The sequence below is a fragment of the Rutilus rutilus genome (genome assembly GCF_951802725.1).
Source record: "Rutilus rutilus genome assembly, chromosome: 2".
In the NCBI taxonomy this organism is placed as follows: Eukaryota; Metazoa; Chordata; class Actinopteri; order Cypriniformes; family Leuciscidae; genus Rutilus; species Rutilus rutilus.
Window position 1 is genome coordinate 987,204 of NC_140210.1, and position 20,964 is coordinate 1,008,167.

Below are 20,964 nucleotides of genomic sequence, written 5' to 3' on the forward strand. Positions count from 1 at the left end.
TGACTGTTAAAGCAAAGCAGAAATTGTCTAGGGTGGAATTGTCTATACAACGTCTCTCATTTGAAAAGTACACACACACACACACACACACACACACACACACACACACACACACACACACACACATTCCATAAATATAAACTTATGTAAACAAATGGTACAGAATGTAAATGTAAACAGTGCAAATAATAATAATAATGAGCATTTATGTTATGTAGCATTTAGAGCTTGAACAGCTATCGGATAAAAACGGATAAAAACGTTTTTGAAACGGTTTGTCCGTGTTCTGATGGTTCTAGTTTGAACAGAAAGAGTTTGTGGACCATGAAGGAACTAAACTAAGCTCATGTGATGCGCAGGTGGAGCGTGCGTTCGACTACCTCATGCAACACGTGTCTCTGCCCACCAGTGGCCTGGGCTTCAGTGTGACCGTAGGGTCTCAGAGAGGAATCTACCTCAGGGAACCGGCCCACGTCTCCGGCCCGTCCGATCACGCCGTCGGCATCGAGCCCGTGTTCCCAGAGAACTCAGGTACACTACACTTCCCAGAGAACTCAGGTACACTACACTTCCCAGAGAACTCAGGTACACTACACTTCCCAGAGAACTCTCACATTCACTGAATGTGTTCGCCGTTGCATTGTACTAAAAACATCTCATTTGGTTTTAAATAGCTTATAAATCTCTCATTATGCCTTATTATGATCCATAAACACTTTCTCTTCTATTCTATATCTATTTAAAAAAAATAATAAGTAGTACATCTACTACGTGAGACTAAACTGGGAAGGGTCACAGCACTTGCATATTATTGTCCTAATGTTAGTTTCACTGCTTCTATTTGTAAGTCGCTTTGGATAAAAGCGTCTGCTAAATGAATAAATGTAAATATTATCACCATATATTGGATTTAATCTTTTTATCGTGTTTTTTTTTAAAAGTCCCCCTGTAGGCAATCATTTTATCCCTTAAAACTCACCAAAATGACATATTTAAACTTCGTGTCTTAATTTATCTTGAGTGTAACTCGACACCCTTGCCTCATTTAGTATGCGCGGTTCTATGAATATGCAAATGAGCCCCGCCTCCACTCACTCACTCAGCTCAGAGATCCACTGGTTGACGATCACACGTTGATCTGATTGGTTACAAGGTAGTTTGTGACGTCAGAAACACCAGCGATTTCAAAGCGTGTGTTTGAGACTGTCTTTGGTTCACTGCAGTTTTAAGGAGGAAATACTCAGCAATGGTGTCGACTTATGAATTTACACATGCTTTGTCTTAAAGCATATTAAAAACACCACATAGACACATAAACAACATTAAAAGCTGGATTTACACCACAGGGGGACTTTAAGTTTTGCTCATGCTCCTGATCAGTGAGGCCTACGGTCAATCAGATCCAAAAAGGCTTATTTTAAGGTGTCATTGTTACAGTGTAATTATATATCTAAGTACTGAGTAATATTAATTAACTACATGTACTTACTATAGGGTTAGGGTAGGGTTAGGGTTTGGTTGAGGGTTAGTTGCATATAATTATGTATAATTAACTGTTATTACTATGGTAAGTACATGTAACAAGGACACTGTAAAATAGTGTTACCGTCACTTCTCTTCTTACTCATCATTTTTGCTGAACTTGTTGCAATGCATTCTGGGATTGCATCACCTTAATTTATCATATGATGAACCAGACATCATTTTCTGTAAAGCTGCTTTGAAACGTTGTGTATTGTGAAAAGCGCTATACAAATAAATGTGAATTGAATGTGTGATGGATTGTGGGATGTTTTCTCCGCAGAGAACTCGGCCCGTATCTCTCTGCAGCTTCATCTGGCTCTCGTCTGCAATGCGACCTGGGTTCACTGTCCGTCACACCTGGAGCTCATGAACCAGTGCCGCCACCTGAACGTGCGCATCGACCCGCAGGGCCTGCGAGAGGGGCTTCACTACACCGAGGCACGGCAACACAATCACATTCCCTCCGTCCTCACAGTTTTAAGTGTCCTGATCTGTGTTAAAGAGAGAGTTCACCCAAAAATAAAAATTATGCCATGATTTATTCGCCCTCAAGTCATCCTAGGTGTATATGACAATCTTCTTTCAGGCGAATACAATCAGAGTTACATTAAAAAATCTCCTGACTCTTCCAAGCTTTATAATGGCAGTGAATGGCAAGAAATTCTATAAAAGTGCATCTATCCATCATCAAAGTGCGTCTATCCATCATAAAACTGCATCTATCTGTCATAAAAGTACATCTATCCATCATAAAAGTACATCTATCCATCATAAAAGTACATCTATCATCATAAAAGTACATCTATCCGTCATAAAAGTACATCTATCCGTCATAAAAGTACATCTATCCATCATAAAAGAGCATCTGTCCATCATAAAAGTACATCTATCCATCATAAAAGTACATCTATCCGTCATAAAAGTACATCTATCCATCATAAAAGTACATCTATCCGTCATAAAAGTGCATCTATCCGTCATAAAAGTGCATCTATCCATCATCAAAGTGCGTCTATCCATCATAAAACTGCATCTATCTGTCATAAAAGTACATCTATCCATCATAAAAGTACATCTATCCATCATAAAAGTACATCTATCCATCATAAAAGTACATCTATCCGTCATAAAAGTACATCTATCCGTCATAAAAGTGCATCTATCCATGATAAAAGTGCATCTATCCATGATAAGTGCATCTATCCGTCATAAAAGTGCATCTATCCGTCATAAAAGTACATCTATCCATCATAAAAGTGCATCTATCCGTCATAAAAGTGCATCTATCCATCATAAAAGTGCATCTATCCATGATAAAAGTGCATCTATCCATGATAAAAGTGCATCTATCCGTCATAAAAGTGCATCTATCCATCATAAAAGTACATCTATCCGTCATAAAAGTGCATCTATCCATGATAAATAGATGGATAGATGCACTTTTATAGAATTTCTTGCCATTCACTGCCATTATAAAGCTTGGAAGAGTCAGGATATTTTTTTATATAACTCAGATTGTATTCGTCTGAAAGAAGAATGTCATATACACCTAGGATGACTTGAGGGTGAGTAAATCATGGGCTAATTTTCACTTTTGCGTGACCTATCTCTTTAATGATGGTGTTTTGCAGGTGTGTGGATTCGACACGTCGGCTCTCAGCGCTGGTCCTCTCTTCAGAGTGCCTATAACGGTTATAATCCCTGCCAAGTGAGTCCAACTTCACCCGCCTGCGTCCGTGACGGTGTGTTTCTGCTGGTGTGTGACGTGTGTTTGTGTCTTATAGAGTCACTGATACTCACAGTCAGGAGGTCTCGTTCACAGACGTCCACTTCAGACCAGGACAGATCCGCCGACATTTCATCAACGTTCCTTGTGGAGCATCATGGGCAGGTAATGAGTGTTCTGGCTAACCTGGCTGAGAAGTCTTTAAAGGAGTAGTTCACTTCAGAATTAAAATCTAATGATTTACTCTCCCCCTTGTCATGCAAGATGTCACTTCTTTTCGGCTGAAGAAATAAAGACATGAACATCTTGGATGACGTGTGGAGAGAGTAAATCATCAGGAGGTTTTAATTCTGAAGTGAACTATTCCTTTAATGTTGCTATCGTGACAACACTGGTGTGAACGAATGATGTATCCGTTCCATGATCTATGATTATTTTCTCAGAGATCTCATTAACGTCTCACTCTGGAGACGTGTCATCGAAGTTCGTCCTGCATGCGGTTCATCTGGTGAAGCAGCGAGCGTATCGAGCCAATGAGTTTTATAAGTTCTCGTCTCTGCTGGAGAAAGGCTCGCTCACGGAGGCTTTTCCTGTGCTGGTACGCAATACATACATGGTTTACATATGTGATTAAAGGGATAGGTCTCCCAAAAATGAAAATTAGCCCATGATTTACTCACGCTCAAGTCATCCTAGGTGTATATGACATTCTTCTTTCAGACGAATACAATTGTAGTTATAAAAAAAAAAATCCTGGTTCTTCCAAGCTTTATAATGGTAGTGAATGGTTGTTTCTGTTTTGAAGTCCATTAAAAAGTGCATCCATGCATGATAAAAGTGCATCTATCCATGATAAAAGTGCATCTATCCATCATAAAAGTGCATCTATTCATCATAAAAGTGCATCTATTCATGATAAAAGTGCATCTATCCATCATAAAAGTGCATCTGTACATCATAAAAGTGCATCTATCCATGATAAAAGTGCATCTGTCCATGATAAAAGTGCATCTATCCATCATAAAAGTGCATCTATCCATGATAAAAGTGCATCTATCCATCATAAAAGTGCATCTATTCATGGTAAAAGTGCATCTATCCATGCTAAAAGTGCATCTATCCATGATAAAAGTGCATCTATCCATGATAAAAGTGCATCTATCCATGATAAAAGTGCATCTGTCCATGATAAAAGTGCATCTATCCATCATAAAAGTGCATCTATCCATGATAAAAGTGCATCTATCGATCATAAAAGTGCATCTATCCATCATAAAAGTGCATCTGTCCATGATAAAAGTGCATCTATCGATCATAAAAGTGCATCTATCCATCATAAAAGTGCATCTATCCATGATAAAAGTGCATCTATCCATCATAAAAGTGCATTTATTCATCATAAAAGTGCATCTATCCATGATAAAAGTGCATCTATCCTCATAAAAGTGCATCTATCCATGATAAAAGTGCATCTATCCTCATAAAAGTGCATCTATTCATCATAAAAGTGCATCTATCCTCATAAAAGTGCATCTATCCATGATAAAAGTGCATCTATCCTCATAAAAGTGCATCTATTCATCATAAAAGTGCGTCTATCCATCATAAAAGTGCATCTATCCATGATAAAAGTGCATCTATCCATCATAAAAGTGCATCTATTCATGATAAAAGTGCATCTATCATCATAAAAGTGCATCTATCCATCATAAAAGTGCATCTATTCATGATAAAAGTGCATCTATCCTCATAAAAGTGCATCTATCCATGATAAAAGTGCATCTATCCATCATAAAAGTGCATCTATTCATGATAAAAGTGCATCTATCCTCATAAAAGTGCATCTATCCATGATAAAAGTGCATCTATCCTCATAAAAGTGCATCTATTCATCATAAAAGTGCATCTATCCATCATAAAAGTGCGTCTATCCATCATAAAAGTGCATCTATCCATGATAAAAGTGCATCTATCCATCATAAAAGTGCATCTATCCATGATAAAAGTGCATCTATCCTCATAAAAGTGCATCTATCCATGATAAAAGTGCATCTATCCTCATAAAAGTGCATCTATTCATCATAAAAGTGCATCTATCCATCATAAAAGTGCGTCTATCCATCATAAAAGTGCATCTATCCATGATAAAAGTGCATCTATCCATCATAAAAGTGCATCTGTCCATCATAAAAGTGCGTCTATCCATCATAAAAGTGCATCTGTCTATCATAAAAGTGCTAATTTTCATTTTTGGGTGAACTGTCCCTTTAATATTAGTTTTGCTGTGTCGATCAGGTCACATGTTCATCTTTGTGTGTTTCTCAGCCAGGACGGACTCTGGAGTTGTGTGTCGCTCGCTGGTGGGCGAGTCTCGGTGACGTCAACATTGATTATGTCATTTCCTTCCACGGGCTGGTGACATCACCCTCCCCTCTTCATATCGTGAGTCGCTTTAGGCTTTCGTGTTTCACAGCACCTCTCTGTTAATACTTTCATTCATCAAGGATGCATTAAAATGATCAAAACTGACATTTATAGTGTTATAAAAGATGCTATTTCAAATAAATGCAACATTCAATTCATCAGAGAATCCTGAAAATAAAATGCATCAGTTTCCACAAAAATATGAACTGTTTTCAACATTGATAATAATCATAAATGTTTCTTGATCATCAAATCATCATATTAAAATGATTTCTGAAGGGTCATGTGACACTGAAGACTGGAGTAATGATGCTGAAAATGCAGCTTTGATCACAGGAATAAATTACACTTTACTATATATTCACATAGAAAACAGATGGTTTACATTATAATAATATTTCACTGTTTTTACTGTATTTTTGATCAAATAAGCACAGCCTTGGTGAGTGTAAGAGATTTTCAAAACGTAATAAAATCTTGGTGCTGAAAGATCAAACTTTTAAAGCACCGTGTGTCAGATGTGTTGTTCATTACGGACTCTTGTTTGGTGTGTTCCTGTGTATCTAGCACGCCTCTGAAGGGATTTCTAGTTTTGAGGTCCGTTCTCCATTGAGATATGAAGATGTTTCCCCAACAATCACCTTGAAGAACTGGGTTCAGCCCCTCAGGTATCCGCACACAACTCGCAGATGTTCATTACACTAGTGTTTTCTCCTCTATTGTGCCGTATATCCGAGCGAAACGCTTCTGGAACAAGAACAAATGTGGGCGGGGCTTGATTGTGTCTGTGGGGAATTGATTGGATGGTTGTGGTTTGCTATTGGCTGATCTCATGTGAGTGACAGGTTATAGCCCCGCCCTCGTCATCAGAGAAGAGAAGAGATGCTGCAAGAGGAACTGATTCTGATTCGAGATTACGAGGAACATTAATTTAACACAATAATGAGGCACAATACAGGCTTTCCACAATACAGGCTTTCCTGTAGCTCAAACAGTAGAGCGTTGGCGCTAGCAACGCCAAGGTCATGGGTTCGTTTCCCAGGGAAAGCAAGAACTGATAAAAAAAATGTAAAAAAAAAAATTGTACCTTGAATGCAATGTAAGTCGCTTTGGATAAAAGCGTCTGCCAAATGCATAAATGTAAAATGTAAATGTAAAATGTAATGATGATGTGCACCAATAAACATTGATTTTGTTAAAAAATCAATAAACATTAAAATGTTGATTTAATGTTGACTTTACAAAAAATGTCCAGTGACTTCCTAAGCTTTTTAACGCATCTTGCTCTCGTGATCTAGTGTGCATCAGTTTACACCCTCATGCTCGCTGTCAGAATGATGTTCAGTAATGCCCATAAAGTGAGATCTGAAGTGTTTTAGATCGTAAACCACATAAGCTAAAGCCTTCCTCTGGGAGATCTTCCAGTGAAATGCGTTTAAATACTTTATGCATGATGAACATCTCTACTGTGTGTGTGTGTGTCTCCTCTACAGGCCTGTGAGCGCTAAAATCAAACCCCTCGGCACCAGAGATGTGTTACCCAACAACCGACAGCTCTATGAGATCGTCCTCACGTATAATTTCCATCAGGTGTGTTTTTACCTCTGCGTCCTTCCTTACGTTATGATGAGTTATAGTTGTGTTGTTGCCATAATGGTTGATTGATGTTGATGTTTCAGCCCAAGAGTGGCGAGGTGATGCCCAGCTGTCCTCTTCTGTGCGAATTATTATACGAGTCTGAGTTTGACAGTCAACTCTGGCTCCTGTTCGACCAGAACAAGAGGCTCATGGGATCTGGAGATGCCTACCCACACCAGGTAACCAGAACAACGCCAGCCTTCACCGCACGTTTCTTTAGCACAGTGTGTTAGGGGTGCAACGGATCTCAGTTGATCATGATGCGTACGGATCAGCTCCCCACGGTTCGACACGCATGTGATTCGTGGATTAACTGCTAAATTTAACCATCATAGAGTGAAAGTTTATCATTTGGACGAGTTTTTTGTATTGCCAATTTACACATTCAAATATTTTAAACATGGAAGAAGAGGCGAAAATCGGGACTCGCGCGTTATCTGTGCGCACAGCCACACACACACACACACACACACACACACACAGACACAGAGAGAGAGAGAGGCTCGAATTGATTACACTTTTGCGTTTCCTTGCCCTTGAACAGACACACAAACACACAATTATGTCTATAAATGTATATTCTCTCGGTTCTGTCATCAGTGAACAGTTGAGAAAGAAACCGGATGTTTTCGGTCTTAAAGTGACAGTAGCCTAATATTCCTTCTGTCGTCTGTGTCATTAATGTTAATAAAACAACAAAATACAGCTTTAACAAAGATGAAACTATATTTAATTTCTACAGTGAACAAAGTGTTGTTTTACATTTAGGCTTAATTATTATTATTAATTGTTAAACTTTGTAACCTTGTTATTTAGTGTTCATCTCTGCTTGTAATTTGTGTATTTGTTCTTATTTTATTACTGACTGTTCACTTGTTTTTAATAATGTGTGAACTATCAGTTAGGCTGGTGGTTTTTAATGTGAGATCGAAAACTTCCAAGTGCTCTTTTAATAATAAATATAAAGCCCCATATATATATATATATATATATATATATATATATATATATATATATATATATATATATATATATATATATATATATATATAAAAATTCTGATCCGAAAAATGATCCGTGACTCAAAAGCCGTAATTGCTCGGACCCGTGAGTGTTGTGACCCGTTGCACCGCTACAGTGTTGTGTTTGGTTCCCTCAGTACTCCCTGAAGCTGGAGAAGGGCGACTACACGGTGCGTCTGCAGGTGCGTCACGAGCAGCAGAGCGAGCTCGAGCGTCTGAAGGACCTGCCGTTCCTCGTCTCGCACCGGCTCTCCAACACACTCTCGCTGGACGTCTACGAGACGCACCGGGCCGCCATGTTGGCCAAGAAGAAGTCCAACTCTGTCACGCTGAGCCCCGGCGCCGCTCAGCCCTTCTACATCACCGCTCTGCCTGACGACAAGTGAGTGAGGTTATCTTAAAGGGGTCATCGGATGCTAAATTCACTTTTATATGGTGTTTGCGTATAAATGTGTGTTTGCAGTGTGTGGACACAACCACCATACAATGAGAAAAATCCATTCACTCCTGCACTTCCTGCACAATATGATGTCATATTGCTTATGCTCCACCCATGACCACTGACGTGCTGTCCCGTATTAGCATATTTCCCGTTAGAGTTGTCAAAAAGTACCGACTTCGGTACCGAAATTTAAAAAATGTGACGCTTTGAGCGCTGGTTTGCGGAATCATAAACACCTCTGATTGCCTGTTGTACTCACGCACGCTGGATTTGTCTGTGATTGGCTACAGTGATCAACGCACGGGAGCGTTTGAGAGCACACGGAAGTGTTTGAAAACACAAGCAGGTGTCTGTTAACGGACCGCTCGCGTGTTTATCTGTGCTAGCGCTCGGTGAAGAGCCTCATTGATGCACATTAACCACATGTTTTTGAAGCGTTGATCATTGTAGCCAATCACAGACATTTCTGATGAGCGCGTGAGTACAATCAGAAGTGAGTATGATTCCACTCAAAGTGTCACATTTTTTTTTTATTTCAGTACCGACTGGTACCGAAGTCGGTACTTTTTGACATCTTTATTTCCCGTATGAACATATTTACGCCCTCACTCATTTGCATACCGTCCGCCAAAGCATCACTTTTCGAGTCTTGTCAAATGGGCATCCGATGACCCCCTTTAAAAGTGCTGTATATAACTTTTTTTACTCTACTAAAGCATAAAGATACCATATGTTTGCAGATATTTAGGAAACATGCTAAGTTCGCATCCTCGTTTCTCTGATTAACACTGTGTGACTCCGCCCACTGCCAGTTCAGCCAATAGTGTTTCGTTGACACCCCGGGGTGCCATTTAGCAGGAGACTCAGCGTGTTGTAGCCTTGGAAACAAGCAAACAAACTGGGTCAGAGATTGCAGATTCCACACAACCTAAAAAGCCTCGAAATCATCTAAAAATCTCTATGAACGAGAGCATATTAAAACGCGGATAAATCAACTCATCAACTTAGTCTGTAAGTCTTCTCGGCTTTCTTTGTCAATTGCGCTCGCTGCGAGGCCTCAATCTGGCAACCCGCGTGAGCGTCGAGTCTGAGGAGGCGGGGAAACCACGATCTCTGATATTTTGAATTTGGACTGCAGTACCTATCTCGACCACTATCTGTCATTCTTACAGACTGCACCTTTAAGTTTACCTGTGCGTCTCCAGTGACACTTTCAAAAATCATAGTCAGGTGAATTCACCTCTGACCGCGTTGGTTGCTGCCTAAGAGTAGCTATTCTGACTGCTTAAGAATTATAGTTGCCTGACTATCGCAATCTAACCCTAGCTAAGAGTCTCACACTGAGTCGAACGACGTCTCCCTTTTGAACACTATCACTTGGAAATAAGGTCTCTAGTGCTCCACTAACCTGTTGCACAGCATTAATTAAACAGACTCCAGACATTACCTTCGAATATGCTTTAATCACGGCTGGAGGATCTCAGAGAGAATCCCACCAGCAACAAGAATACAACAGTTTTTATAGAATAGAAGCATGGCAAAAGTGACATAATGCATTACATAATTTCCCTACAATTTGATTGGTTCTTCATATGCAAACCGTTCTGTTACTAGGGTAGAAGCAAACTCTGTTTTCCTGAGTTTATAAATTTAGATATCTGTCTAGTTTCATTTCCCCTTTTGTTATATTCAGACATGATTCACTAACATACAGACACTGACTGAGTGTTTTTGTCCAAAAGGTTTGGAAACATTTAGGATTCAGAAGCATATGAATGTTATTCCTGCAAGAAAATTAAATGTTAGTTTTGATTAATAAAAAAAAAATCCATCAGAGGATGCAGATGCTTGTGTTTGTGTTTCAGGATCCCTAAAGGTGCCGGTCCGGGCGGATACATCACCGGCTCTCTGGTTCTGCCCAAGAGTGAGTTCGGCAAAAAAGCAGTGAGTCTTCAAACACGACGTTCATTCTAGATCTGCATGCTGGCGCTCGGCTCTCATCCGCCCGTCTGTGTTTTCATGCCCGTCTGTTTTCTCATTAGGGGTGTGCGATACTGGCAGAAAATGATAACTCCGTATTTTGTTGGTAACAATAATTAAATGATATTTCGTGGAGTGTGTTTGTGTGCTGGTTTATGTGTGCTGGTTTATGTAAGCTTGTTTCCGCCACGGAATAAAAAATAAAAAAGGTAATTCTGACTTTTTATCAGAATTGTGTGATATAAAGTTGCAATTGTGTGTTATAAAGTCAGAATTGCGTGTTATAAAGTCTGTATAATGGACTTATATAACTGTAAGTCAATTATTAAGAATTAAATAAGCTGTGTTATAAGTCAATTATACTGTTATATAGTTATAACACACAATTGTGACTTTATAACTCGCAATTGTGAGCTTATATCACACAAATGTGACTATCATATAGAAGTAAGACTAAAACCTAAAACCATAAATTTATTTTTAGTCATTCTCGCTTCATTCTACTAGACTACATCACACAGCCAAAGCATGGGCTCTCAATGTTTGTTTCGCTTTTACACGAGTGACATACTCAGTGTCAGCGTCCAGGTCAATAAATGTGATATTTTCGTAGATGATGCGTATCGGTATCACACACCCCTACTCACGTGTGTTCAATACTTGATCAGTAATTGATTTTCTGTCCTGATTTCACGGCTGGTGGCGGGTGTGCTTCACAATGACTTCACGAATAAAATGAAACCACAACTTGTCATATAAGAGCATGTCTTTCACATGTGCTGGTTTTTCACTGTCATGGTGCTGGTTCCCGATAGACTATAGGACACGGGTATGTCATATGTCATTCAAGAGTTGAGTTTACAATATTTACATCTGTGCATTTGGCATGCTTTAATCCAGAGCGAGTTCAAATGCTTTTACTGTCCAGCCCTAAACTTTACTTTAATCTCCTATTATTACTGTAAAGCTGCTTTGAAACAATCTGTATTGTTATATTGTTAAGCGCTGCATAAATGTTGGTGACTTGACTTGACTAAACACATCAGCTGAACACCAGCACCATTTCAGTGATGAATCATCTGCTTCTGGGCTCGTCTCACTGTCCTGATCATCTCACTGTCCTGATCATCTCACTGTCCTGTATATGATCATCTCACTGTCCTGATCATCTCACTGTCCTGTATATGATCATCTCACTGTCCTGATCATCTCACTGTCCTGATCGTCTCACTGTCCTGTATATGATCATCTCACTGTCCTGATCATCTCACTGTCCTGTATATGATCATCTCCCTGTCCTGATCGTCTCACTGTCCTGATCGTCTCACTGTCCTGTATATGATCATCTCACTGTCCTGATCGTCTCACTGTCCTGTATATGATCATCCTGTCATTATCAACTGAACTTGATACTTTCAGTGAATCATGATGATGTGAAGGAGTAGAGAGCAGAGGATAGAGAGGACAGAGAGCGTGTGTGTGTGTGTGTGTGTGTGTGTGTGTGTGTGTGTGTGTGTGTGTGTGTGTGTGTGTGTGTGTGTGTGTGTGTGTGTGTGTGTGCGTGTGCGTGCTTCTCTCTCTGATGTGTGTTATTCTGACCAGCAGGGACAAGCATCAGCCAAACGACAAGGAAAATTTAAAAAGGTACTGAACGGGTAGAGATTTGACAGAACCTTGTAATATCACATAATGAGAAGCTGCAGGGGCTCAATTAAACGACCCATTTAAAGGGATCGTTCACGTTGAATGAAGTCATCATTTACTCACCCGCAACGCCGTACACCCTTCTTTCTTTTGCGGACCACAAAAGGAGAAATTAAACTGTGATTAAATTATATAGAAAGCGATCAAAGAGCGCTCCCTTTACAATCGCTGGAGCTGTCAATCAAACGGCTCGAGTTTATCGGTGACTGAGATCTGGACTCGGGACAAAACTCCCGTTATAATCAACGAATCTCTTATTCACATCGTGTTCGCACTGTTAGTTATGATGAAAGCATGCAGAAAGCGTTGCAATGATGAGATCACTGCATTCATGCGCTCGACATGTCTGAGATCATGCTCATCACTGCAACCTTTCATGCCACCATCTAAATATAATGCTATAATCAACACAATCACCATTAGTTAACCTTGAGAACTGTAGTAGTTACACTTCTGATGTAAAAATCATACTAACATTATAAGTGCACCCCAGGAAACATGATAAAGCAATGCAGTTCATATTTTGTAAGAATATATATATATATATATATATATATATATATATATATATCTATATATATATATATATATATATATATATATATATATATATATATATATATATATATATATATATTTCTTTTTTGGTTTTAAAGCATTTTCTCAATATTTAAAAAAATATTTCAAAGCATGTTCCCTAAGAATGAATTGCATTTGGTAATAGTGTTGATTATTTGCAATATTTGCATGCACTGTATTGTTTTAGCTCTTGTTTAGCACTAGGCTAGGCATAGGCTTGTTGATCGCGCTCGTTCACATAAATGGCAGTGAATATCGAGCTTTTTAAAAGCACTCAAACGTATCACAGAATGATCCGATGCGACGCGTGTTCTGGGGGGTTATGATGGGATTTGCTGAAAAACAGACTGAAACGTAATGTATTATTTAATGAAAATCCTGCCCTTGGCCGTTGATCTTCTGCATTCATGAGACTTGCACAGAAAAACACATTTTATTATCATTTAAATAATTAATCATCAGTAATCAAATCGTAAACCCCCAGAACAAGTGGAACATACGACACACGTCTTTTTTTAAAAGTCGATATTCACTGCCATTATAACGTTTTTTTTAATTCTCCTTTTGTGGTCCGAAAAAAAGAAAGAATGGCGTACGTACGGCATTAGAACAACAGCAGGGTGAGTAAATGATGACTTTATTTGCATTTTAGGCTGAACTATCCCTTTAAAGGCAGTATTCACACACACTAGTGCTGGGCAGTTTGACCAGTATCTTGTATCACTGGAAATCCAACAGTAAGATGCTTTCTATATGCGATAATCATGTGTTAATGTTTGATAATCCATTAAATGAAACCCTGTGCAATTTATTTAAGGCGAGACTCCACAGGCTAAACCAGTGTTCTTCATGCACTGCTCAGTTTTGCTTCTATAACGTGTGACTAGTGGAAGAAAAACATCCAATCTCAAACCTCTTTAAAGACGGAGAGTTTGAGTCAGAAATCTCCACTTTAGCAGCTTCACACACACCAAACTCTACACATTTATTCATATCTATATTCTGAAGGGTTGTTCTTATACTATTCGCTTGATTTATACAACATCTTACTCTAAAAACATGGTAAAAATGTGCTTTTTTTTTTATTATTGAGTGATACATTTATTTCCCTTTAACTCTTAAATGTCAACAAAATCAAACCTATCCAATGTTAATATTTCTGTTCTGGAACTGTATGCAAATTGGTGCATATTTAATTAGTTAATGCCTCATTTGCATATTTAAACATAACACTTAACACACTTGCAATACAAAACAGTTGCCTTAACGTACGGCGATTAATCAACGAGGGAATATCCGTTAGTTTTGACTCTGTTCACCTGTGGTGTCTTGCCTTAATTTAACTCTTAATTTGATTCTTTTTATTACATTTTTAACTTGATAGACTCAAATCACAAGATTCAAAAGAATGAATCACATCTATTTCGCGCGTCTTCATCGCTCTCACACGTAAACAATATAAACACGTCCTGCTGCTGTAACGTCATTGGTTGGTATTTCATATACCCGAGTCTGCGTTTCTCACGATTATGTTAGTGTCAGTCAGTCGCATTCACATGAACAGATGGATTTGTGGGTAATGTGATTGACATCTTTGCTCTCGTTCTCACGCAGGACATCGTGCCGATCTTTTACCACCTGGTTCCTGCTCCCAACAAAACCAAGAATGGCAAAGAGAAGGAGAAGGATGCGGAGAAGGAGAAGGACGTGAAGGACGAGTTCAGCGAAGCGCTGCGAGACCTGAAGATCCAGTGGATGACCAAGTCAGTCTTCACTCGTTAACTCTGTGTTTTCATCTGTTAACGACTCCAGAATCACCAGGGCTTTATATCAAATGTCCTTTAGTTGATATCATATTCAGTGGACCTCTCAGATCACCTGCGCTTTATTCTCAGTGTGGAGAGAGGGTTGCCAGATTGAGAAGATTACATAAACACCGGGCAGAAAATGTATAATGTTAAAGTCTCCCTGTAGTCAATCATTTTATCTGTTAAAACTCATCTTTGATCACCAAAATTACATATTTAAATGTTTTTTCCTTGAAAGTTTTTTTTTTGTCATGCCTCATTTAGTATTCGCGGTTCTATGAATATGCAAATGAGCCCCACCTCCACTCACTCACTCAGCTCAGAGATCCACTGGTTGACGATCACACGTTGATCTGATTGGTTACAAGGTAGTTTGTGACGTCAGAAACACCAGCGATTTCAAAGCGTGTTTTTGAGACTGTCTTTGGTTCACTGCAGTTTTAAGGAGGAAATACTCAGCAATGGTGTTGACTTATGAATTTACACATGCTTTGTCTTAAAGTATATTAAAAACACCACATAGACACATAAACAACATTAAAAGCTGGATTTAACACCACAGGGGGGCTTTAAAAAGCACTGATTGGGGGATTTAAACTCTTGAGATCTGGCAACCGCACACATGAAAGCTCAAAGTGGCTTCTTAAAAACATCTAGAATATAATTTTTTTATAGATAAATAATGTTTAAACTACACTTTAGTCTTGTCTGTTTTTCGTATGATCACACAGTCACAGTTAGTGTTTAATGATGTCCTGGAGCAGAGGTCATCAAAGGTCATGGTTTTCATTGAGGAGGTTAACCCTGTGTGTTCAGGTTGGACAGTGGTTCGCTGTACGAGGAGCTGAAGGAGGCGTTTCCCACACATCTCCCACTGCACGTCCAGAGACTCCATCAGCTCGACTCCGAGAAGGTACCGGTCAGATCAGACACCATCTACCTGGAATTGACCCTTCACAGGGAGTTTGATTGACAGGCGAACTGGCCAATCATAATCCGCCATCCACCGAATGCGCCATTTTTGTCCGACACAGCAGTCAGGAGAGTTAAAGATTAATGTTGGAGGATTTGAACTTGAGTGTACTGACGTCTTTCCGCAGTTAAAACAACATACCTTCTGATGTTCATTCATGTTTATTTGATGCTATAAATGAACTAGAAGGAAGAGATGATCGGTCCACGAGCAGATTATGATTATGATTGGTCAGATCGCCTGTCAATCAAACTCCCTGCGACGGGTCAGTTGTATTCAGAGTTGTTCGAAAATGTTCACTAGAAAATGTTTAAAATAGGGCTGTCAACGTTAATGCGTTAATGCATGCGATTAATTTTTGTCCAATTTAACGCGTTAAAATATTTAACACAATTAACGCAGCATTTTGTCCTCCTTTGGCTAGCGTTACAGTATATGATCCCGCTCTTATAAATGCTTTTAAACCATTCAAGCACGACAAGACAAAAGAGAACGCGCTGCCTGTGAATGTCGTGTTTAAACACACACACGCACACGCACACGCACACACACACACACACATTAATTTGGAGATTAACTGTGAAATTATTACATTATAAACCAATAAAAATGTAAGTGTTTTTAATCGCGATTAATCACAGAAAAAATTGTGATTTAATAGTTAATTTTTTTTTAATCGATTGACAGCACTAGTTTAAAAAGGTGATAATTATATAACTCAATATGAGTGTTAGTAGAGTGTTAGTAGAGTGTTAGTAGAGTGTTAGTAGAGTGTTAGTAGAGTGTTAGTAGAGTGTTAGTAGAGTGTTAGTAGAGTGTTAGTAGAGTGTTAGTAGAGTGGTAGGGTTAGAATAAGTTGACATGTAGTTGCAAAGTTACTTAAAGTCAACAGAGTGTTCAAAAGGGACCATCAAAATAAAGTAATTTTTCTTTCTTTACCATGGAGAATTATCTGTGAGGACCGAAATACATTTTTGTTGAATTGAATCTGAGCCGTTGCTCGTTCTCAAACCCGCGTGACGACTCCCTCTGTCTCATGCAGGAGCGATTGAAGCGTCTGGGAGAGATTGCGGCGGCAGCCGATACGGTGATGTCACACATCGACTCGACATCGCTGGCCGTTTACCTTAGCATGAAGACGGACCCGCGGCCGGATGCTGTCGCTATCAAGAGGTACAGAGCCACCTGCAGCACTGCATTCTGGGCCAAAACCAAGCAGCAACCTTCCTGTCTCTCTCTTCAATCCAACACTGAAGTGACTTAAACTGCAGTTCATCGACTGGCCACTAGAGACCGGCTGCAGAAGAGACTCAATCCCATAAACCCCCATGTTAAAATGCCCAACTTTACAGCAGAAAAAAAACATGTTTACAGTCTGGTGCAAAAAGTGGTTTTGGTCTTCATGACGACTGTGAGGGGGGTGAATATTTTTATAACTCATCCGTTCAAATTATATTAAAGGCAGGTTTAAAAAAATAAATTTTTTTCCACATTTGTTTAAACTTTCTTTATATACTAATACATAATTAAAATGTAAGTACTCTGAAAAAGAGAGTATAAAAATCGAGTGTCTGTAGTCCTCTCAGGGCGCAATAAACAGCTACTTATTTCCATTCGGAACGAATGAAATTATTGGCTGGGCGACTGTCACTCTCCCTTGCTACCATGGCTACCACCCCTGCCGCTACAGGAGCCGCCCACATGCACGCACCCGTTTGACTCGAGGAGGGGAAGAGGCACGGAGAGAGGCACAGAAGCTAGGAAGAGTCACAATAATGGCAGAGAAAGAGCAGTCAAAATCCCCAGTACCTGCATATACAGTCAGCGAAGGCAAAAAGAGGAGCTAGTAAGGTAGAAAGGTAGGCTACTTGTCTCCGGAGTGTAACGGTAGTCCTCATCAGAGCCAACAGTGCTTTCATCGTGGAAGCTCTTACATGCAAAACACTGTATATGTTATGAATCTTACACGAAATTCACCTTCATCACAGTGTAACTGATGGTAATGGGAAAACGTGTATCAATGCAACCTGTTTTTAGCTTTGCCTTATGTTACTAGCTCGTTACCGAATCAAACTCAATATATTTTAAACTTTACCAGTATCGATATGCTAGCTTGATAGTGAGTACTGACAGCCATGTTAGTTGTTTATATTCATAATGATAAAGTTAGGTATTATATTACATGTGATTCTGACATGATGTCACTGTATGCACTGCGCTCCTCTCTGCTCGGCGCTGGCAAACGTGTCCTCCTCCAGCTGAGTGGTCGGCATCGCGCGTTCATGTGTTTTGGGGGCGTGGCTTTGGGAGGAGCCCAGAAGGGAGGGGGTGGGAGCGAATGGAAATAAGTAACTGTGTTTATTGCGCCCTGAGAGGACTACAGACACTCGATTTTTATACTCTCTTTCAGAGTACTTAGAATTTAATTATGTATTGGTATATAAAGACAGTTTAAACAAATTTGGGAAAAAGTTTTTTAGAAAAATCCTGCCTTTAAGCCTTAAAGTTCTGCATAATTAAGGGCGTGGCCACTTGAGTGACTGGTGGATTGCCGCTGATGTCACTACTAGCCGTTTGTCTGCTGTCTGTTAGCGTCACGTCACCTCAGCTAATCCGCCTTGCTGCACATTTACGTTTATCCGGGAGTGACGCTGCCAAGATGGCGACGGCCGGCTCCGCACACTTTGGGCTTCAAAAAAGCTCTTTAGAAACATATTTTTTACAGTCTATGGCCAAAACACACGGGCTGCATGATTTCACAGAAAAATCTAATTGCAAATATTTTGTCTTATACTGTAATTGCAATTAAATAAATACAAATATTATTATTAATTAAAAATTTTTTTTACAATTACGACAGCAATATATAATCGTACTGTTAAGTACAAAACGAATATTTAATATAGTAATAAATATTATTATTAGTATTATTGTTAGTATTAATATTATTATATTAAACAGTGTTTTATAAATTAAGACCGCAATATATCGCCATTGAATTTTTAAATAAAAATAATTATATTTCATAAAAATATTTGTAGAAGACGTATTGGTAAAATAAATTGTATAAATTAAGACAGCAATATATTACCATTGTACTGTTAAATAAAATAGTATTTAAGAAAGATTATTATATTAAACAATATATATTTTTAAAATATTATTATTATTATTATATGAAAAATGTTTTAAAATTATGACAGCAATATATTACCATTTAAGCTGTGCTAATGCCGTTAATGGCGGTAACGGTATGTTAATGGAGCGGTAATGGAATGTTATGAATGGAATGTTAATGGTGTAATGATGTGTTAATGGTGTGTTGCTGATGTGTTAATGATGTGTTAATGACGTTAATGGAGTGTTACTGGCGTGTGTGTGTCCTGCAGTGACATGGAGAAGCAGAAGGCGTCTCTGCTGGACGCGCTGTGCCGGAAGGGCTGTGCTCTGGCTGATCAGCTGATGGAGCCGGTGGATCAGGACGGGGCCAGCGCTGGAGAAGTGGGCGGGTCTGAGGACGGGCCGGGGGGCGTGGCCAAAGCTTTGACTGACACCTTCTGGGAGGTGCAGAAGTGGGCGGAGCTCACAGACTCTAAGGTACACTGCTCAGGACTGACTTAATTTAATATTCAACAATATTATTGATCTGCTGCATTGACACCATTATATGAGAACTGAACTGAGCTGGACGATGACATCACGGTTTTCTCCAGAGCGACTATATATATAAATGAACTAAATTAATAACTTTTTTACAACAGAAATGAACCATCACTGAACTGACTTAAGCTGGACTGTGACGCTACGAAACACTCTGTGTTGTAAAAAGCGCTGTATAAATGATTTGATTTGACTCCTGATTCAGTATCTGCTGTTTTATTTAACGCAGTGATTTCCTGTCTGCAGGTTTTAACATTTTCCTACAAACACGCGCTGGCAAACAAAATGTACGCGAGGGCCTTGAAGTACGCGACTAAGATCGTCGAGGACAAACCCAGCAAAGAGAACTGGAAGAACTGCACACAGGTGAGCGCCGTCTTAACTAGGCTCCATTTATTGATCACAAATACATTTAAAAATAGTGAAATATTATTCTAATGTAAATCAGCTGTTCTCTATGTGAATATACAGTAAAGTGTAATTTATTCCTGTGATCAAAGCTGTCATTACCAGGGGTGCAAACAGCGCGCTTTTCGGCGCCTCCCGCTTTTTTCACGTCAGTTTGGGTGACTTGTGTGAATCGTGCAGATCCGAAGAGTTTTTTTTAAGGAGGGGGGAGGGGGGTGGTTTGAGAGGGTCTGATTATAATTTAACCAACAGTAATTCTGGATTGCGTCCACCAACAAGTAAATAGGAAATAAGCGAATCAGAACACTGCGCGCCAAACCAGCAGTATGTGCGCAAGCGTGAACCACTAGTGTTTCTGTCTCACTCTGGATCTGCCACTGCATCACATTTCTCTCTGCGTGGCGTGGAGTGTCCGTTTTTATGTCGGCTCTCATGTTAACTGGTTAGAGCTTGTGTTAGAGCACAATACCTGCGTGACACACACACTTCTCGAGCCGCGCCGAAACCGCGTGCTAGAAATAGAACCGCAACCGACGCCTATTTTTCACGCGACGCGCACGAGTGTTGGAAGTTTTCAGACAAAATAGAAGGCGCAAATACATATTAATAAATTACATTTTGATGCTTGAAAGTCTCTCGGTTTTGACAAATGCATATATAATTGTAATTTAAAAAATAGGCCTAATTATCGATTTTCAAATATTGCCCCTGTCAATAGGCCTAGTACAGAACGAAATATTCTGTAGCCTATTTTGCCGTCAATACTGCCGACGTTGTCTTTGCTGTATCAGGCTATATATATTATGTTTAACATCCAAATGTAGATGGTCTGTCGGCGCACAGAGCCACGCAGTCGCAGACAGCACGTGAAGTTCGTGAACACCGAATTCCCTTTTCTTTCTTTTCTATTTGTGTTTGAACAGACATGTGCACGAAAAAATAAGCCAGTGTCCGTCTCAACGAGTTTCCCCGTAAACGCAGTCAAAATAAAACGGATGTGTGTCATTACCGGTATTAGATACGTGCATTCGTCTTAAAGGGACAGCACCCAATATACCTGCAGCTGTTTGTGTCAC

General features: G+C 39.4%; 1 protein-coding gene across 3 annotated transcripts in view; it reads left to right on the forward strand.

The window, feature by feature from the left end:
* The window catches only part of tpp2 (tripeptidyl peptidase 2), a 38,793-nt gene that overhangs the window by 12,512 nt on the left and 5,317 nt on the right, over positions 1 to 20,964 (forward strand). The window contains exons 12-28 of one of the 3 annotated variants that reach the window (XM_084399393.1): positions 360 to 531; positions 1,805 to 1,962; positions 3,156 to 3,232; positions 3,309 to 3,415; positions 3,694 to 3,848; positions 5,576 to 5,692; positions 6,242 to 6,342; positions 7,168 to 7,264; positions 7,354 to 7,491; positions 8,472 to 8,716; positions 10,642 to 10,720; positions 12,359 to 12,400; positions 14,654 to 14,802; positions 15,664 to 15,760; positions 16,863 to 16,993; positions 19,210 to 19,417; positions 19,727 to 19,846. In XM_084399393.1, the coding sequence (XP_084255519.1) occupies positions 360 to 531; positions 1,805 to 1,962; positions 3,156 to 3,232; positions 3,309 to 3,415; positions 3,694 to 3,848; positions 5,576 to 5,692; positions 6,242 to 6,342; positions 7,168 to 7,264; positions 7,354 to 7,491; positions 8,472 to 8,716; positions 10,642 to 10,720; positions 12,359 to 12,400; positions 14,654 to 14,802; positions 15,664 to 15,760; positions 16,863 to 16,993; positions 19,210 to 19,417; positions 19,727 to 19,846 (2,193 nt within the window). The remainder of the gene's footprint in view (positions 1 to 359; positions 532 to 1,804; positions 1,963 to 3,155; positions 3,233 to 3,308; positions 3,416 to 3,693; positions 3,849 to 5,575; positions 5,693 to 6,241; positions 6,343 to 7,167; positions 7,265 to 7,353; positions 7,492 to 8,471; positions 8,717 to 10,641; positions 10,721 to 12,358; positions 12,401 to 14,653; positions 14,803 to 15,663; positions 15,761 to 16,862; positions 16,994 to 19,209; positions 19,418 to 19,726; positions 19,847 to 20,964) is intronic. The other 2 variants (XM_084399394.1, XM_084399395.1) reach the window with 2 other exon arrangements.